The sequence below is a fragment of the Protopterus annectens genome, chromosome 9.part0, assembly GCF_019279795.1.
Source record: "Protopterus annectens isolate FY-2018-M chromosome 9.part0, PAN1.0, whole genome shotgun sequence".
Lineage (NCBI taxonomy): Eukaryota > Metazoa > Chordata > Ceratodontiformes > Protopteridae > Protopterus > Protopterus annectens.
This window is the reverse complement of record NC_056743.1, coordinates 937,155,794-937,176,428: the sequence shown is the minus strand read 5'-3', so window position 1 is coordinate 937,176,428 and position 20,635 is coordinate 937,155,794. Positions and strand designations below refer to the sequence as shown.

General features: G+C 40.3%; 1 protein-coding gene across 1 annotated transcript in view; it reads right to left on the bottom strand.

Moving 5' to 3' along the window:
* KCNH3 (potassium voltage-gated channel subfamily H member 3) overlaps nucleotides 1-19,322 on the bottom strand; it is an 873,803-nt gene extending 854,481 nt beyond the window's left edge. The window contains exon 1 of the mRNA XM_044083680.1: nucleotides 17,662-19,322. Within this exon, the coding sequence (XP_043939615.1) occupies nucleotides 17,662-17,737 (76 nt within the window). The 5' untranslated portion in view covers nucleotides 17,738-19,322. The remainder of the gene's footprint in view (nucleotides 1-17,661) is intronic.
* Nucleotides 19,323-20,635: the final 1,313 nt, after the last annotated feature.

Here is a 20,635-nt window from a genome sequence, read left to right as displayed (position 1 = left end):
CTCAGAAAAGTATATTCCAAACAACAGAGGCCCTAAGACCAATCCCTGATGTACACCACTTGTTATGGTTCTACTGCTTGAGGCGGCTTTCCCTATTTTAACTAGGTGATTTCTATCAGTGAGCCAGTTTGCTAGCCATCTGGTAACATATGGATTGAGGCTGATGGTTCCATAATTTCCTGGATCGGTGGATGCTCCACTTTTATGCAAAGGGATGACAGTGGCTGTCCTCCACTCAGATGGCATGAAGTCAGTATTCAGGCTTTGGTTGAATAGTGTGCCTAATGGTGCTGCACGTTCCTGCCTGAGTTCATGTAGGATGCAGCCTGGGATGTTATCGGGTCCCATGGAGGCTGTATTGTTTTCCCTTTGAGAGGGCAGTGATGACTTGCTCCCTAGAGATAAGGGGAGGGGGGCAGGTGCTGGGGATGTCCTGATTTACTGATGCAAAGTGTTGTCTAGATAATGTCCAACTTTAATACCTAGGTACAGAGATGTTGAAAAGCCCTCCCCCAAATGCACTGACCACTGGGGAGAAATCCGTTTGTTTCATAATGAGTCCCCAGAAATGGCAGTATACCCTTGGACAAGTAACAAAAATATCAATACTATAGGCCACTTGGGTGACCTAGAGGGATGAAATCCTAACTATGGCCCAGCCAACCCAGGTTCAATTAGTAGTTCGGGCCAACTGACAGGATGGCAGGGAGGGATGGGCATTCACTAGAGATGTTCCCTAAGGTGATGCATGGCCCAGAGAGGGGAGTTGCCCTTGGATGCAACCAGCTGGCATGGGTTAGGGAGTAAGGGAAAAGTGGGTAGGGCATATAAAAAAAACACTGGATGGAAGCACAGACTGATGAGCCCCAAGATCCCCTTAAGATCCATAACTGACCCCAGCAACATCAGAGCAATTCCTTGGGGGTAGAAGGATGCTGGTACATTCAACATGGATGTGGGGTACTAAGAGGCCAGGCCAGTAGAAATTAGGTTCAAGGGGATAAAAAAACATGGATACTATTAGATATACAGTGGTTAAAATTATTAGAGTACATCTAGTACAAAAGGGGAAAGCACCATTTTTCTTATACATTATACCTTAGGATGTGTTACTTCAGTTATGAAGTGGAGACTAAATTCAGAAATAAAAAAAATGCTTTTTGCTATTTTTTACATATTGTGCTGTAGGAGTTTTACTAATAGCATATTTTATACAAAACCCATAAAACAAACTGTTGCCAAACATATCCTGCAGAGCAATTTCCTTTTAAACTTGTCAGTTTTATCAGAAATATACTATATAAGCGGTAATATTTGTTTCTGTGATCAGCAACAGTCAAACTATCATAGTGGTTGACACTAAAACATAAAATCAGGTTAAAGAAATACAAAAAGTATGCTGATCTCTGGGCTTTGTCTTAGTTCCTGTGCTATCCATATCCTTATCTGGATAAGAGGAAGCTTCTTTGTTCACCAGTGGGAGTGGGGAGCACTGAGCAACCTATTTGTCCCTAGAGGAGTGGTTCCAGCCCAGCAACTTGTAGTTTATTGGCCATTTTGGGTCAATTCCTAGCTCTTTTCAACCCCCTGCTATAAAGTCCGCTTTAGCGCGCTTTTGCGCAAATTAGCGTGAAGTTGCTCATAGTTTAAACTATTTCTGGCTCCGTAAAGTCTGCTCTTCAATTTTTCCCTTAGAACTGCTCTAATTGCAATCTAAACAGCCTATTCTCTAACTGAAAAGCTCAGCACTTGCTCCTAAAGCATTTTTTACACAGGTAAAGCACTCTTAAACAAAAGAAAGTACTTCATTCACCTAAATTCCCTTGAGTACCCATTTCCCTATAGATCCTTTCTGACTCAGTTACACAGCAATCTTTTTCACTATTCTAGCATGTCGAAGGGTCAGTTGCTGGCGTCCTCTCCTGTTCAGCTGGTGAATCTGGGAATCTTGAGGCAATGTTACAATTGCCTCATGTACACAGACAACCCTCTCCTCTTCCCAACAAATGCAAATATATGCGAGAGATGCAACTATATAGCCAAACTGGAGGCTGAACTCTCTCAAATTAGGACTGGCAAGACCAGTCAGGAGGAGAAGGTAACCACGCACACCACAAACCCAGTCTCACATAGAACTATCACAACTGCAAACCAAACACATAAACACACAAAAACATACTCGGAGGCACTGATTAAAAATTTACCAAAACAACAGAGGCCTCCAAAGCAGACACCCAAGCAACCGTCACCTCAAGACATAGCACATGCAACACATAGTTCACAAAGTCAGTGTGTTAAACAGTCACAGCCCTTAAGGCCAAACAACATGCCAGACACACTTGTAATAGGGGACTCCATAGTCAGACACACTGACGTCCCGCTCACCAGACTGAACAAGGAAAAGGTCACAGTAAGCTGCCTGTCGGGCGCTAGAATCCGCCACATAACACAAGCACTCAGGTCACTCCACAGCAAGTACAAATATGACTCAGTCATTGTCCATGCCGGTGTGAACGACCTGAGACGTACCTCCCTGGACTACATGAAAAGAGACATAGAGGAGCTCTCTGATTATGTAGCCCAGGCCGGTATGACCCTGACCCTGAGCAGCATCTTACCCTCACCAAGAATGATGCCACAGTACAAAGACAAAATGATCAGTTTTAACAATTGGCTTAATTACTGGTGTCATTCTAAGGGGATCCAATGTCTGTCTGCTTGGGATGACATGCTTGACAAGCCACGCTGCTTTGCAAGGGATGGCTTGCGCCTGTCACCCCTGGGCTTCCGGATATTGGCCAAGGCTCTTGCCACCCCCATAGTGCCTTTTTTAGGCAAGGCTCAAATGACAAACCTACCTCCCTAGAAAACACAAGTGGAAAAAAACTAAGGGTAATGCTGCTCAATGCCAGAAGTCTAAACCTCAAGATGCACGCTCTCGAAGCCCTCCTCAGTATGGAGAACATCGATGTCTGTGCAGTGAGTGAAACCTGGTTCAAGGCTCCTGAGAGCACCCCAGCACTACCAGGTTTTACCTCATATCATGCTTTCCGGCCCCAAAATTCGGACTGAACCACAAAAGGAGGGGGAGTATCCATATTCATCAAAGATACCCACACCTCCAGGTTAGTGGCAACGCACGAAGCATCGGAGACCATCCATGTGCAACTAACCATAGGCAAAACTGCCCTACAGTTTGTAGCATGCTACAGACCACCCTCTCAAACGTAGGAACCCCACACAGCCTTCCTGAAGACACTGGAGAGTATGAATGTCTCTCCAAATACCATCATATTGGGAGACTTCAACTACCCAAACATAGACTGGGAACATTACTCAAGCCCCAACACCCTAGCCCAAAGGTTCCTAGAATTCATAAACACAAATGCGATGGAACAACTAGTCACCATTCCCACAAGAGGAGATAATATACTAGACCTGATCATCACAAACATGGGGACAAAATGCTCCACACCGGAAGTATATCCCTCATTGGTGAGATCAGACCATAAATTAATCTCACTGGAAATCCACATCCCGCCCCCACCCCCTGCACAAAAGACCACAGTGAAGAACTTCTCAAAAGCCAACTTCACACTTCTTAAGACTGAAGTGGTATCCTTCAAGGCCCCTGGGCCAGTGGAAACCACTACCCACACTGCTAAATCCCTTACAAATCTCTTCTACGAGCACCTTCAAGAATGCATGGATCATGCAATCCCAAATAAAACCAAGACCCATTCCCCCAAAGGCAGGCGCCCAGTCTGGTGGACCCCAGCCATAAACAAACTTTACAACAGGAGGAGGAAGCTACTACATGACAGAGCAAAATCCCTAAAAGGGAAGGCATCTCTGATCAGTACTAGCAAAAAACTACAATCACTCATAAAATCATCCAAGGCCAACTTTGAGAGAAAAATCGCAAAAGACAATCACAAGGCCTTCTTTAGCTATGTTAGAAACCTGGGTGGAAACTCCCAGATATGCTCAGAGTTAGTCCAAAATGACACAAAATACACTGAACCCACAGACATTGCCAACATTCTGGCAGACAGGTTCAGTGCAAATTTCTCCTTCCTCTCCCCCCCCAAAAGGAGAAATATCTATCCCAGCAGAGTGTAGCCTCCCAAACATCTCAGATGCCCAGGTGAGAGCCGCCCTCTCTAAAGCTAAAAACACAGCATCAATGGGACCGGACGGTGTCCCGGGCTGTGTGCTACATGAACTCAAAGAGGAACTAAACCCACACATAAGGCTGCTGTTTAATCTTAGCCTTACTACAGGATACGTACCCAAAGAGTGGCGTACGGCAACAGTGGTCCCACTCCACAAAGGCGGTGCTTCTGCGGACCCTGGAAATTACCTCCCCATAAGCTTGACGAGCCTGGTCTGCAAAGCTATGGAGAGGATCATTATGGAACTCATAAACAAAGACATTGGGGACCTACAGACATTGGATCCTACCCAATTTGGCTTTGTCAAGGGCAGATCCTGCCTTTTGAACTTGGTCGACTTTTTTGAAACAGTCACTAAGGCCATTGATGAGGGTAAGGCAGTTCACACAGCCTACCTTGACCTTGCAAAAGCCTTCGACACAATACCCCACTCGGGCATCATAGACAAACTCACCAGCTTAAATGTAAACCCATATGTCACAAGATGGGTTGCAAACTGGCTCAAGGACAGAACCCACATGGTCAGAGTTGCTGGAGCCATGTCATACTCTAAGCCGGTCACAAGCGGTGTCCCACAGGGCTCAGTCCTGGGACCCCTCTTGTTCGGCATTTATTTTTCCGAGGTGCAGGCAAACATAGGAGGATTGTGGCTGACAAAGTTTGCAGATGACTGCAAACTGCGTGCCATAATTGATACTCCAGCAGACACAAGCATCCTTCAGAGAGGCCTCATAGAAACGGATAATTGGTGCCAGATCCATGGCCTTAAGCTGAACACCAAAAAATGTATAGTCATACCCTTTGGGAAAAACAAGGTACCCACAAATTACCACATAGGTGGTAATCCATTAAGTACGGAAGAGGTAATCAGAGACCTAGGGACCCAAGTTGACAGTAACCTCTCATTTGACACTCACATTGCCAAAGTGGTTAGGAAGACCTTCTATATTGCCCACCTTATCATGAAGGGATTCACATCTAGATCAAGGGAGGTCATTGTGCTCCTGTACTCTTCTCTTATCAGGCCAATGATTGAGTACAATGCCACATTTGGGATGTATCTTACCCGACACCTGCAGCAGTTGGAAAGACCCCAAAAGTTCCTCACCAAGAGGATAAAGGGTCTCAAACATATGTCATATGCTGCCCGGCTGAAGAAACTGCAGCTCTATTCAGTCGCATACCGCCTACTCAGAGGTGATCTGTGCCTGACGTATAAGGCCATGTCCAATCCGGAATTAATGGACATGCTCCACCTCAAAAAATCCAAATCCACCAGAGCCACGAGAGCAAGAGACTTGAACCTCAACACAGAAATAAATAGGACGTGCTGGAGGGACAGATTCATAACCCAGAGGCTCCCTACACTCTGGAACACAATCCCAGTCCATGTTAGGCAGAGCCCCTCACTAACTCTATTCAAGAGAAATCTTGACGAATGGATGGGAGATCGTAGGTTTACCCCGGGGGTCATCTCTGTGTCACTACTAGACAGAGGCACAGTTAACTAAACCCTAAATGGGCATTGTATTCTCATCCTAAGGGGTGGTGTAAGCCACACACACTCTGGCTAGGCTTATAAATGCCCTAGGGCAGATAGCCTAGTACAAACCTATGAACCTATAATACTGACAAATCTAAATACCATACATGAATCCAAATTAGACTCCTGGTATAACAAAATTGGTAGATTTGCAACTAACCCATTTCACAGAATGTACCATTGTCAGCTTAACTGTCTTGAGCTACACAATCACCCAAAGTACTCACAACTAGCAATTACACCACCCAGACAAAATGTCCATCACTGAAAAACACCTTAGTTCCCCACTAGGGACCTCATTCTACCAACAAACTCCTATTAATCACATCCAGGTCATATACCTCAGCAGGTGACTCACACTATTCTTGTGTCTCCAAACTGTAGAACATTATCCCTGAAAAGAATTCAAGCATTGGACAAACAGACTTCAAGACAGCCTCAAGCAGTATCTCAGTAAATTGTGGTCCTGCTCATGCTCAGCACCAGGCTAATATTTTCGTAACCTCTGACTCCCTGCCCCCTTCAAACATTTACTTGCTACCTCCACACATAACCACTTCTCCTATCCTCACAAATATACATTTCTACACTCACTTAACACTTTTCTTCAATCCCTCACAATTTCCCTGTCTATTTCTACTTATCTCCCTACCTTAACCTCCAACTATAATTTCTCATGTAATTTCTGCTAAGGTAAATAAGACTTAAACATCATGAAAATATTTAAGAAACTGTTAATTCACTGTTTTAAGTGAACGTTAGAACGTTAGAAGTGATATTAATATTGTAATCCTAGATAAATAACTTTTAACTCAGACTGACATTGCTATATTTATGGCCTGTTGCAAGCAAAGTAATTTGCATTAACTCATGTAAAAAAAATACTGTACAAATGAACTGTATCAATGGTGGACTGTTGCACTGCATTTCTTCCCGGGCCTCTACTGCAAAAGAGCTCTGCCCAGCCAGCCTAACCCAGTCAACAAAGACAAACAAACAAATAAATAAATAAATTGATGCTTACACATACAGCTGTAAGAGTGAAGCCCAACATTTAAGTTTTTGAATGATTTTATTACAACCCTGCATAAAGGTTACAGACATCATTTCAATATGTCCCTGTAAATATCTGTGCTTAAAATCAATGAGGTGTCACCTTACTAGAAGTCCAGACCTAATGATATTGTTAAGAATTACCTCTTCCTTTACCGCATGCAGATTTTTTTCTATATAACAAATTCTCTTTTTTTCAGCATCAGTCAACATGCAGACCACTTTGAAAGCTTCATGCAGATGTCCTGTCAGATGCAGTTTGTGTGAATGAGCTTGTTTCAACAGTTACATAAGATTAGGTTGTAGCATCGCCTTTAACAGTTTAAACATCTTGAACATAAATGGTGACCTAAATATATCTCTTTCTCAACAGCCTCTTCTGTTATCCTGCTTTTATATAAACTTACGTAACATAAAATACTGTGCAGTACGCAATACAGAAGCAAGAAATCACTAGGAACAAATGGAAATGACCTGGCATGAGCTGAAGTTATAAGGGTTCTACAGGGCTGGATACAGCCTCATTACATCATAGATACAACGTGCACAGAATAAAAAATAGGAAAAAGAAATCTGGAAAAAAATAAGAAAGCTGAAAGTGAAAACAGCGAAAATTGTTTATGCTATTAGAATAGGTATGCACAGAGGATATCTGTAAAGAGGTAATTGAAGGTTTTAATATTGTTTTTCAGTTTTACTTACAAAATCAAACAATGAGATTGGACACTGGGACAGACAAATATGCAATTTTGCATTTGTAGCTTGTGGGTTCGGGTGGGGTAGCCTGAAGGCACATAATGATAAGCTGAAACTGAATAATCTTGTATGTGTTTCAGACCTGTGTTTGAAAATAACACCATCCTGCTCTACAGTGCAATAATGAGCAACTCATAAGACTTGAACTCTCACTAATTTGCCAATGGCAAAGTAAATTAATTAATACAAAAGTGTTAATGATTTTTCTGCAAGTTGGATAAAAACTGTAGACAACAATTCCTACTTTGCAGTAGACCTCCAAGAGCATCCTGGAGGTCAAATCATTTACTCTCTCATTCCATACATATTGTGTAGTTGCAACAAACACACTCTCCATGTATTTATAGTTTATTCTTCTAACTTCTGAAGCATACTGCCAAACAACTAAAATACCAGGAAAGAAATGTGGAGTTCAAAATAATTTTAAGACATCACATCTGTTATCAGGCGTGATGGACAGGGATGGAAAGAAACTGTCAAATGGCCATAGCTCATACCTAGAGAGGGCCATCATCTTGCTGCAATGGTGCAAATAATACTTCTGTTGTTTGTATATGTTGTGTGTATAAGTGTAAAAGTGAAATTCCTGCACATCTGATACAGAGGATGAAAAAATCTAAAAGAGCAGAATAACAAACGTCTGCTTACATGTTGGTTGAGGCCTCTTTAGACCACCACCTCCAGTCCTGACAGTAATGAATTTAACGTCACAGTATTACATTTCACAGTGTGCTGTTTCTTGAAGTAGGATGATGCTTCTCTGGAGAAAGAAAGGAACACTCCACTAGAGGGCTTGAAAAAGATTAGTTACCAAAATGGTAAATTAGAAGATAAGAGTGCCTGAACAGAGGTCAGGGGAAGCAAACCAGAGCAGACTCTATTGTTAAAAATAGGAGTTTGCCTGTCTGTCTGCCACACAAGGAGTGTGCCCAAGAAGAAAATCAAAGGAGTGATATATGAACATACAAAAGAAATGCAGAAGGGCGGCAGCTCTTCTGCTTAGCACAGCTCTGTCTGACACTATGTGACCAAATATGCAATGCACAAAAGAAGAATGTAATTTTAGAGACTTCGACAAAATAAAAAAAAAAACTAGACAGAGGTTGAAAAAGTTAACATATATGCATTATATGCAGTGTGTGTTCTGTGTGTTTGTGAGTGTGTATAATTGTATGTGTGGGCATATGCATATGTGAATGTGGTGTGTGTGTGTGTGTGTGTGTGTGTGTGTGTGTGTGTGTGTGTGTGTGTGTGTGTGTGTGTGTGTGTGTGTGTGTGTGTAGGGATCATAATCATGCTAGCTAAGATAAGGATAAGGTCAGTAAGCTGGCTCCATAGCACACATGAATAAAGACTTGACTGCAGCACAGATTACATGGATTTGACTAAGAGAGTAACAGTAAAGGAGGTGGAGTAGCTAGCGGACGAGGGTGGGAATGAATGGTTGAGACTGGTTCTCCCATGCCAGCATTCTAATGGTGAGTGGATGTGCACCATGCAACACTGATTGCAGATGTGTGCTTGGCAATACCAGGCTGCTGATGGTAGCCTCTGCAACACATTAACAGCAGCAGCAGCAGCATGCATGTAATGAGGAAGGTATTTTAGGACCCTGCAGGAATGTGAGCACACACATCAGCCACCAGTGTTGGGGGGGTATGAATTATCCGAGATACCCCTGACCTATGAATCATGGATGATGAAGTCTTATGGATGGGGTTGCTGAGCAGTTCTCCAGCATAGGAATAGTTAGGCTCTATCCTTAAACACAGATATCCGCAGTCTGGAAATTGAAGTTAAACACACAGGTTATTGGGAGAAGGACTTGCCCCAGGAGCAGGGTGGATTGACAGAGGCACAGTTGGGCACAAACCAGCAAGTAAGGAGTAAATAACAGATATAAAAGGGGATAACAGCTGTTTACAGAGAGGAGAAACATAAGTACAAAAACTCAGTTAAACAGAAATGCAACAAATTTAGGAGCATTGTTTATAGAGGTGACAGGAAAAAGAAGATTCCATGAATACTGCTGAATATCAGGTGACAGAATACATGAGATTAACTCATAGAGATAGAGAAGGAGAAAAGAAGGCTGAAAAATATCACCAGGATCTCCCAATTTATATTAGAAATAAAGAAAAGGGCAACAGTGCTGACATGAATGACTTGATTTTACCAGTTTCTGTTGTAAGATAGATTTTACGTAAGTGGGCACGGCTGGTCTTAGGCCAGTTGGACCAATTGGACCTATATAGCCCAATAGGGCCTCCTTCTAAGGGGACCCCACACTAGGCTATGAGACGATCGTTATGTCTTACGCAACCTACAGGATTTGCCTGACAGGTACTGCAGCAAAGTGTAAAGCATTTTTCTACTCATAGCCTTGTTCTGCAGTAGTTATGAATATTCTTAGTGGCTTTGATTAAATTTCCTGTCATGCACTGCATTAGTGGCTAGTCTAGTCATACTGATACAGTTTTACAATACCACTTACTTGGCTCACAATGTCACTGCTCCACAGTAGTCAGTTGCTGATTAGTGCTCAACAGGGTTTTCACCTCAAAAGTGAGGCTGAATGAACCATCTGCACTTGTGTATCATTCCCATTGCTGTCACAGAAGATAAGAAGACCAGGTTTAATTTGAAGACTGAAGGTGGCACTGTGTTTTCTTTTGCTTCTCTTGCTGATGTGGCATGTATGATTGATTGCTAATACACACAGTTATAAAAAATAACTATGGAATAGTCAGCCTGAGCCAGTATCAAAACAGATACCACGATGTCAGGTGACTCCTTATCACCAAGAATTGTAATGGAATTTTACTGGTGCGCTGGTATAGCAGAGAAACAAAACAAATCTTAAGTCTAGAAAGCCAGCAGGTGAAAGTCAATTAAGTGCTGGGTTAGGGTGGTACGTAAGGAATCAGCTTGAAAATCGTACCAAAAAGGTCCAAATGGGGCCAACAATTGCTAAGTCCAGCCCTGTAAGTGGACAAGGGATATTGAGGAGCCGAGGTAGGATATTACTGATATCTTACACCGTATGTGATTTTGGGGAGGGGGACTTGTTGTATGACCTATGCTATGAGTGATAATGAGAAAACTTGCTTCCCTCTTTACTAAGTGAGAAATGAAAGTCAGTATGGTAGCCCTTCAACAGTCCTCTGTTCAGATTTCTTGGTGTTCATATCCTTTACTTGAGCTACTCATTTGTAGCACTACTGGTCTAGTTCTTGGGGGAGTGTTGGAATTTAGCTGTCACTTGGGTGAAAAAACTGACTACTTCACTTTCTACAAAAACTGAAATATAAAATAAAACAGTAAAAAAATTATGACATGTTGTCTCAGTGTACAACACCCTTTTGTGTTTCACCAAATCGGAAACACGTATGATAGATATATATAGTTAATTGCCAACCAGACTATATTAGCCAATTCTTTGTACAAATCGCAGCTTAAATCTGTACCTGGGATGTGAGGTTTGATGTTTAGAGCTGTAAAAGAACGTGAACAAAAAATTTCCCCCTGATTTTGGTATGCAATCCAATAGGCAGAAGATCATTAAACTGACAGATGTAAAGGAATAGAGTGAAGCAGATATAGAGGGCTTATAGATAAGTTTACCTTCACAGTCATATTGAAGAGAAAACAGGTGTATACATGAAATGTAGAGTAAGAAATAACAGTCCAGTAAGCTTTATTGTAACGTCAAATGGGCAGCAATGAGTGATTAAAAACAAGATGATGAAGTTGTACATGTGACTGTTGTGACTCCCTAAAGGAACAAGCTGCTTTGAATGTAAAACACCAGATGATTGTTTGCCTAACTATTTGCCTGACTAGTGTAAGTGTCTTGGCATCTTTTATTTGCAGATAAAGATACCACCACTTGAAGACAATAGAAGAAAAAAAGCAATCATTTCATATATGTGCCCTTGGCTTCCAGTTATTAATGGCTGCACTATCTCATGATATCAGTATGTAATCATCTTTTCTGGCTGCCAACTTGATAACGTGTGGTGGATAGTGGTCTTAAAGTACGGTTGGAATTATAAGGAACAGAGAAGGAGGTCTGCCCAATTTACAAGTAAAAAACATTACCTCATTTTAATGCATTTCAGTGTGGTTCCCAGCAGGGAGCAAGAAGCATAAGTCAGCTGACTTTATATAAATGACTAAATTCTATGTCCATAGTGCAGTGAAAAATGAAAGAAGACTGGGAGGCAATATTCTGGATGATGTATTAAGGCCACTTTTTCAGTTGCCACATTTCCTGAAAGTTTCAAATGCACTGTGAATTTTCCTGCAAAGCTTCAGATGTGATGTGACATTTTTGCTCTGGGGTGTCATATATGAGGCTTCAAAGAATAAGTAAACTTCAGCCAAATATCCAGTTATTTAAAAACCTACACTGTTTTAAACAATTCTCCTTCAGAACAAGTAACACCTACCAAAGGTGTTTCCTTTGCTAGCCAGGGTAATATGCCTTGATCTTGTAAGCATTAACAAGAGGGTGCTTGGCCTGATACCAGTCAGTCAAGGACAGAAATTGTCCTTTAATGCAGTGCAGATATGACATACTGACAATGGGGCTCTGTACAACAGATCATCCTTTAATGTAGTTTGGAAATGGCAAACTAACGATGGGGCTCAGTACATCAGATTGCTCTTTAGTGCAGAGCAGGTAACATACTGAGGGCAAGGCTCTGCACAACAGATTGCCCTTTAATAAGTGTAGATATGACATAGTGACTATGAGGCTCTGCACAACAGATTGCCCTTTAATAAGTGTAGATATGACATACTGAGGCTCTGCACAACAGCTTGTCCTTTAATAAGTGTAGATATGACATACTGACTATGAGGCTCTGCACAACAGATAGCCATTTAATAGGTGTAGATATGACATACTGACTATGAGGCTCTGCACAACAGATTTCCCTTTAATAAGTGTAGATATGACATACTGACTATGAGGCTCTGCACAACAGATAGCCATTTAATAGGTGTAGATATGACATACTGACTATGAGGCTCTGCACAACAGATTGCCCTTTAATAAGTGTAGATATGACATACTGACTATGAGGCTCTGCACAACAGATCACCCTAAATTGCATGTACTGAATGAAGCCCTGTACAACAAATCATCCTTTAATGCAGTGCAGATATGACATACTGATGATGAGACTCTGCAGACTGCAGGATTATCTGCAGAAAGTGCCACGTGAAGAGGTGGGGAGATCCTTGGCTAAATGACTGGTGCAGACTTTGAAGATTAGGAGTTCTTAAACAAAGCCCCAAGAGACACTTATGAAATTTTTAGAAACTAGGATAGTCCATGTTTGCATTTTTCCATAAAGACTTAGGGCCAGATTCAATAACGCCTACACTAAGTGTACACTAATTGTACATATGTATCCAAGAACATCTCTACCACATTTTTGTGCTTTCTAATCACTCAGAAACATCAAAGTGTACATGTAGTCTGCACTTTGTGGTAACCTTTATGGATCTTTGTCAATATGTAAAGCACCTTTATGAATCCTTGTCAATATGTAAAGCTGCATAAAAATCAGTAGGAAAACTAAAATTAGAAAGAAGAATTTATGAGTTATGCCTATGCTGTCTGTTCACTCAGAACGGTGTACACTTAGTTTAGACATTATTTATCAGTAACACAAATAGATAGCCATTCTCTGGGGCTAAGCATAAATCTTAACCTGCTTTGTCTATACATTAGGACTGCATAATGTACAGTGCCAAACATAGCTCTCAACTGTCCAGATTTTTGCAGAATGTCCAGATTTTTACCTTAAATTTTGCAAAAATCTGTGGTTTTCTGGCAAATCACTGAGAACTGAAATTTCTGAATAATGACGTACATTTGAGTTCCAGACTGCATATCCTCCAGAAAATGGGGTTCCTATTAGAAGACCGAAGATGCATTCTTTCGAATGCATCTTGGTCGAACATAAAAGACTGAAACGGCAAAATATCGAAGCAGCATATAAGCGAATTCTTTCCATGGGAAAGAATTTGCTCGGCCGCTTTGGTACTTTGCCATTTATGGCACTGTAGTGCGGTCTCAGAGTTGGTATATTTAAGTAGGGGGGTGTGGGGGGCAAAGGCCCCCACTTAATGTAATGTTATAAAGCGTTTTCTTTTTTTGTGGGAACAGTGATTTTTTTTCCCTTGGAAAAAAAATCGCTGTTCTGACAATTCGATATTGTAAGCTTTCACTTACATAGGGTCGATTAATCACTGTTTTAAGCATTCAGTGATATAATATAGACCCCAGAAAATGCATGCTAACACAAATCCTGTTATTATAGTGACTTTTTTAAGTTTATAAGAAAATGAGTCCCTATTTTTGGCCTTTGCCCCCTTTCAATTATTTTAGCCTTTGTCAAGATTTCTTGCACCAAGAAGTTGAGAGGTACGCCAAATAATATTGTGAAGACAATGAATGCAGGCTGTTAATAGTCATCTGTCAGTATTATCATTTCATTTTCTCTGGGATCTTGGCAACACAGTATATTAGAGAAGTGGGTTGAAGATTGCTGACTATATCAGGATCCTTGAGGTTATGCACTACCTTTTGACACATAACTAATAAAAGTGTTTATGTTTATGTTTATGCACTAATGAAAATACATATGAACGTCTCTTCTCTGAAAAAGAAAATAGTATATAGCTTAAAGGGAAAAATGTTCCATCTCTTAAAATCTGTCGTACATCGCTTAAAGGGAAAATGTTCCATCTCTTAAAATCTGTCAGTTGAATGCTATGTGATCTGAGGAATTCTGGCCCTTCAGAGACAATGATATACTGTTTTTAGAATGACAGAAACAGAAGCTATAACAGCACAATCTGGATGATATGGTAAGTTAGAGCACTAAAGGAAAACAAGCTTCCTAGATGCTGATGAACAGGAGAAGTAGGAACCTGACACAGGATGGAGATGTTGAGAGGTGGGAGAAAGAAAGCTATAAGCTATTTGAAAATCACATAAGCCCATAGCAACAGATGTATAATCAGTTCTAGATGCAACATCTCTTAGCGCAATTGAGGGAGGGCACATTGATACAGTATGACATCAGCATTTTATAGTGCCATTAATGTATGTTCCTACAGGTTATTCTTCAAATAGGATTTCAGAACCAGGAAAAAAAATTTAGTAAAGTTGTTTCTCCAGCCCCTGTAAAATTGTAGGTAACGGGACTGTGAAAGCTTGCTGCATCTCAAATAATGCCTTTGAACCTGGAAAGAGTACTTTCTTAGGATGGTGAGACCTATATACATTGAACTTTCTAAACAAGAATTTGTTTTAGATAGAAAACAATCTTGACCAGAACAGTAGAATGGCTTCTTTTATGCCTCAAATGGAGGAAAACAGACCAGTAAGATACCAGCAATGTTTATTTTCTAATAAGAAAGAATGTGGATTGTTTGACTAGACAGAAGCAACTTATGGCATCCATCAAAGAATGCTGCTTAAACAATAACTGTTACCCCTGTTTCTTAATTTTGTAGAGATCATAAACTAATCAGGACACTGCATCAATATGAGATTATCCATAAGGTCTGATCTCTAGAAAACAATTTCAATTTAACTATTACTTTTGTGAAAAAGGATAGCTGTGTGCTAAAATGGAACATGCAACATTAATTACTGGGCAGAAACCAAAGCTGATTATGATGCTAGGGTTTATCAAAGAAAGTGGACAAGCCGAGTGAGGAGTTATCCTTTCTCTAGAAAATATGTTGGTCATTTGCAACGTAACCACTGCGTGTGTTTGTTTTCATTAGTTACAAATGATTGTGTGATGTACTGTAAAAGAGGTTATTGATAGAATATGCAGTCACTAGTCTTCACATAAAAGCAAAACTATAGAATTTGATGTTCCTTCTCAAAATACAATGCAAATATAATGCCATTTAGAAGCAGTACATTCAGAGGACATATTAAGGATCAGTTAATATCTCAGAGAGTGGTGAAATATATGAGCCAGCTTAACAACAGAGATTCACAGGATAAAAAGTTTTGGACCCTATTATTAAGTTGACCCATTTCACATATTAAAGGGCTCAATGTGAGAAGTTTTGTTGGCCTGCAGTGCAACTGCAATGATTCCCTGCCTCTGATGGTGCAGGTTCAGGAACAATACTGGAGCTAGCAGCTGAATAGGAACAACTTACCAGCATGTGCACCATCTTCCTTCTTCATGAGATAAGAAAGAAAGAGTTTCCCTGTGGAAGTATATCACCAGAATTATGAAGCAGCAGACAATGTTATGTCCAAATATATGTTACTTTGTTTAAAGGTTGTATATTTGTTAATTACTTGCATACCAGTGTTTATTGTGTTCTTTATGCAACTCTAAGTTTTCCTGAGCTTTTCACTCCAGGCCTCTGTTGAACAGGGGTAGGTTTTCTGCCTAGCTGGACTATCCTGGTAAACAAATGCAATAAATAAATTATAGCATTAGGTGCAAGAGAATGCCTGCATACCTCTGACCAGTCTGTACTAACATCTTTTTCCTCCCCTTTCATTTTACTGGAACTGGTACATGGTACATTCTCCAAAATATAACTAACACAAAAATCAATCTCAGGGAAAGAAGGAGGGGAAGATAGCCCATGAAAAAAATAATAAATCAACTATAGCTCCAGCTTGTCAAATAGAAGGAAAAACAGAAAAGAAAAATTAACTGCTCTATAGTATTCTAAGATAGTCAAGGCTTCTTATTTGGAACTATTCCAGTACTGCTATGCGGTGTGCGTGAATTTGTGCAAATCAGAGATACAGAGACTGCAGATAAGCCCTTCTTTTATAAATGGTATAAATACAGTTATCCAAAATATGCCAAAGAAACCACTTTTGAAACTGCAAACTTGACTTTGATGGCATGGCAGCAAGTTAGCACTGTTCAGTGATAATCACAAATAGTTTGGATTAACAAAAGGAAAATAAAATTGACCCAGATTCATTACGTCCCTCTCAGAATGTAACAGTATCTCACAGGCAGAGTGGAAAAAGCATTCTTACTGTCTATTAACAAGCCTTTGAGTAATACATAGTAAAAGCCTGCCTCTTCCAGTTATATTAAATGTTCTGCAGTTCATGAAACTCAAAATATATTTATTTTATCATTCTGTTGATGAAATAGTGCTACTGGCATTGCAAGAGTTGTATTTTTTATTATTTTTTTTTTTTTATATGTGATATGATAGTGCAAAAAAGTTAAATTATAAGCTTGGGATTACACAATACACAACTAGAAGCTAAGTGAAATAAAACTTGGACTGCCATGTTTGCAGCCCAGTGTTTAACCACTACACAGTCCCACTGGGATCAGAAATTGATTCATTTTTGAGGATGAGATCAAGGAACACCGAGAAGTTGTCAGTTACTCAGGGTCACATACCATACAAGTGAGAATTGAAGCAGTTCATATCAACTTTACCAGCTTTACAGCTATCACAGCAACAGTTATGATATACTGCCTCTCCTATGGCTAGTTGACACAGGTTTTGCAATACACTGAATCATTTGGTTTTACACCAGTCATTTTTCAATACAAATTCTAACTCCATACCTAAAAAGCAATCTCCAGTAAGCTCTCAGTAAGCAACTCTCGAGTCTTATATGAGATTCTGATCTGTTTTTGCATTACATATATATTGCTCATCACTGCAACCAATCACCACAAACAGGATTGCAAGATGTTTTTAGGTTTATAGCTTGCATTTTAAAATCTCTTAAAAGGATAGCAAACTAGATGTAGCTATAGTTTTAAAACCATGGGCAGTAATTTACAGCATAATCTCACTAGCACTAATACTTTTCCTCATCAGTGTAGTACCCCCTGCTGTCATGTTTCCTAATCCTCATCTAACTCTAATTTACATTTTAATACTTTGCCTAAAAGTGGCACCAGCTGAATAAACTGATATGTTGAAACAGATTATGGAGACCAGTGAAGCCTGCTGCTGCCTTGCAATGCAAATGCAACAAGGATACAGGATGCTTCACTTGTAAAATTAGTGATGACATCAGCTGCACACCTGCAGCACAGCCTTATGTCACAGTAGCATATTTCTACCATTGTGCAATACAGTAATACTTACGTGTACCATCAAACCTTGTTGCTATTGTGTCCAGAAAGGTGTTCTGAGGGGCAAGGAGACCTCTCATCACAGGCATCTTCCGGACTTATCAACCTGCTCTCCATCCAAGTGAGAAGATGCAATAGCAGCAGGAGCCAGTACAAGTCTAGTCTTTTTTTTCCACAAAGTCAAAGCATTTTATGAAACAACCATTTTTTTAGCTCTCATAGTGGAATGCCAGCTTTTCCTTGTTGCTGCTCAAAAGACTGCATTGTGAGTAATGCTGAATGCCAGGCCAATGGTAGATAAAAGTGTAAAAACAGTGGGAATTTCACCCTCAAAACCACAAACCTGGGGACCTTGAAGTTCTTTTTTAAGTCACATGTCCATTGTTTCCCTACAGCATAGGAGACCTGCAGCCTCCTGATCAAATCAGAAAGTCGCCCAGCCTCCACTGCAGCTCAGCAATGTCCCATCATTCTGTACCATTAGTAAGCACCTACTTCTCCACCTTTCCATGGATAATGCAACGTCTTTTTTTAAAAGTGGGGATATTTCAGTTCATTTAAATAGCAAGAGTATCACACATTGTTAACATCTTGGAATATTTCTACCTTCAGAAAGTTTATCTCTTGTATAGTAGCCTTCAAATTTGCAGGATGCCTTGAGTATTGTTCTTTTACCTCTGGTATTGACCATTAAAGTAACTATGTCTATAGCGCTGGTTGTACTCATTAAGTACTGTCATATTCCCCCCTCAACACAGCCGTTGTACAAGTAAGAAAGCTAACGTCTGTCCTCTACAGTCCCAAAGCTGTAGTTAAAAGGCTAGCTGTCTAATCTCTAGACCCTCTTTTGGCGACAGTGATCTCTCGCATCTTATTCCACTGTTCCAGTTCGGGTTCGGCGGTTCTTTGGTTTCTGAAAATTAAGTCATGGTCCTTACATTACATTAAATGCAGAACTTTGCTGCTGTAAGTTATTCCACAGAGACATAGGAGTCAGTTTTACTCTTTGGGTCAGTTTTCCCCTTTTATCGTCATGTCCAAGTACACCCTTTCGTCATGTCCAAGTACACCCTTTCATTTTACTCCACTTCAGATCTTTTACTTATTAAACTGTAAGTGTTGCCAAGTCTTTCGGGTCTCTTGTTTACAGTGGAAGTGAACAGTCCTCTCTGTTAGACTTCTTACCGTTAATAAATAAAATAATAACAGCTGCATTAACAGACTATGAAGCTGCTGCAGGTTTTAACACTTGTCGTAGTCTAGCGAGAAACCTTTTTAGATGCAGCATCTTTCATTTACGGGTACCATAGCAACAGCAGCCGCACCCTGCTCCTCTATTAAAGGGCCAGAGTGCGGGCGAATTAGAATTCCCCATCTGCTGTGAGCTGGATGCACCTGCCCTGTAGCGCCGGTGTGTCCCTTGTTGTCAAGAGACGAACCGCTTTACGTCCTGCGGGCGGAACACCAGCCAGTCACTTGAACGGCAGCAGTTCATACAACTTTCGTGCTGCTCTAAGTAACTAAAAGACCAAAAGATATGATGTTCTTCTAGGTCATCCTGCTATCAAAAAATTAGGGTAGGATTAACACGCAGCAGTAGCCCTATTTATTTGGTATTAGATAACCTTTCTTTGATGGCTACTTTAAAGCAGGTGGTGATCGTGCAGAAAAATAGGTAACTCCCGCGAAAGCAGCAGACAAAGCAAAAAAGATTACTGATAGTTTTGAATGACAGAAAGCATAGACCAGTAATTGTACGCTGAAAACCCTTGTGCTACTTTTAGGTCCCATAAGGAGCGTCATCATCAGCATGAATACTTCTAAGCGTACCCTGTAAGACTGGCACATAAATATGCACTTTAACTTTAGTACATAGGTTCATACTAGGCTATCTGCCCTAGGGCATTTAAACGCCTACATTAGCTACAGATGTATCATCAAACAACTTCAAATGCATATATGGACAATTTAGTGCGTACTTCCATATACTATACATCAAAACGTGTCACAAGTGGACAAAATGCCTAACACTAGAAAAAATTGGCAGTGGAAGTACAAAACACGGTAGACTGATGTTCTAGAGATTAGGCATCTTCTAAAGTTAGAGAAGTTTAGAAATTCTAGATTGTTTGCTCACCGTAATGCATCGTGAGTTATTATGAGAGTGTGCACTGAACATTAGGCAGAGAGTAAAATCAACTGGTTAAAGTAATACTGAGGGTTTTATGAGAGTTAAAATCAGTGACATGCCTCATAATAGCGGAACAGCTGAAAGGTGTGGATGGGTGTCAGATGATATGCGACTGCATTCCCTTTAAGTATGAAAAAGCAGAGCAGTGTTCTAAGAAACACTTTCAACCGATTCTAGATTATTGTTACATGAGATGAGATGACATGACATTTTATATCTGGAGCTGATCAGATTGTATGCTGACTTTTTGAAAGAACTACCAATCTCTGAGTAATTAGCTTCAAATTAAATATTAATCTCTTGCATGAAATCCCAACTACTTGGGTTCAAGCATGTATTTCCTAATGCAGCAATAACCTCACTGTTTATGTCTTTTTAGCTGTCCAACTCACCATGAGTATAGCTTGGAATACATACATTTATCTTATTCTCTTATTCTTTTTTCATTAAAAAAGTATGACAATGTGTGACATATTGACTAAGTGTAATACGTGATCAGAGCTGGGTCTGGTAATACAAACTGCTGTAAAATGAAAGGTAGTAATGCTTGGATTATTTCTGGACTTTTGGCAACTAGATTATTATGAATTTATGCCTTAAAATGTTCATGGAATTAAAAATATTGAATGTTTCTTATAGTAGAGAGTTTCTGAGGGCCATGAGTGAAAAAACTTATATCTGTCAAGCAAGCAAGAAACCTACTATGTGCTCATATGATAGTTGCTCATGGCATACTTGCTTGCTGCCACTTGCTCTAAATGCCGAAACTTCCAGGAGCCCAGTACTAGTTAATTAC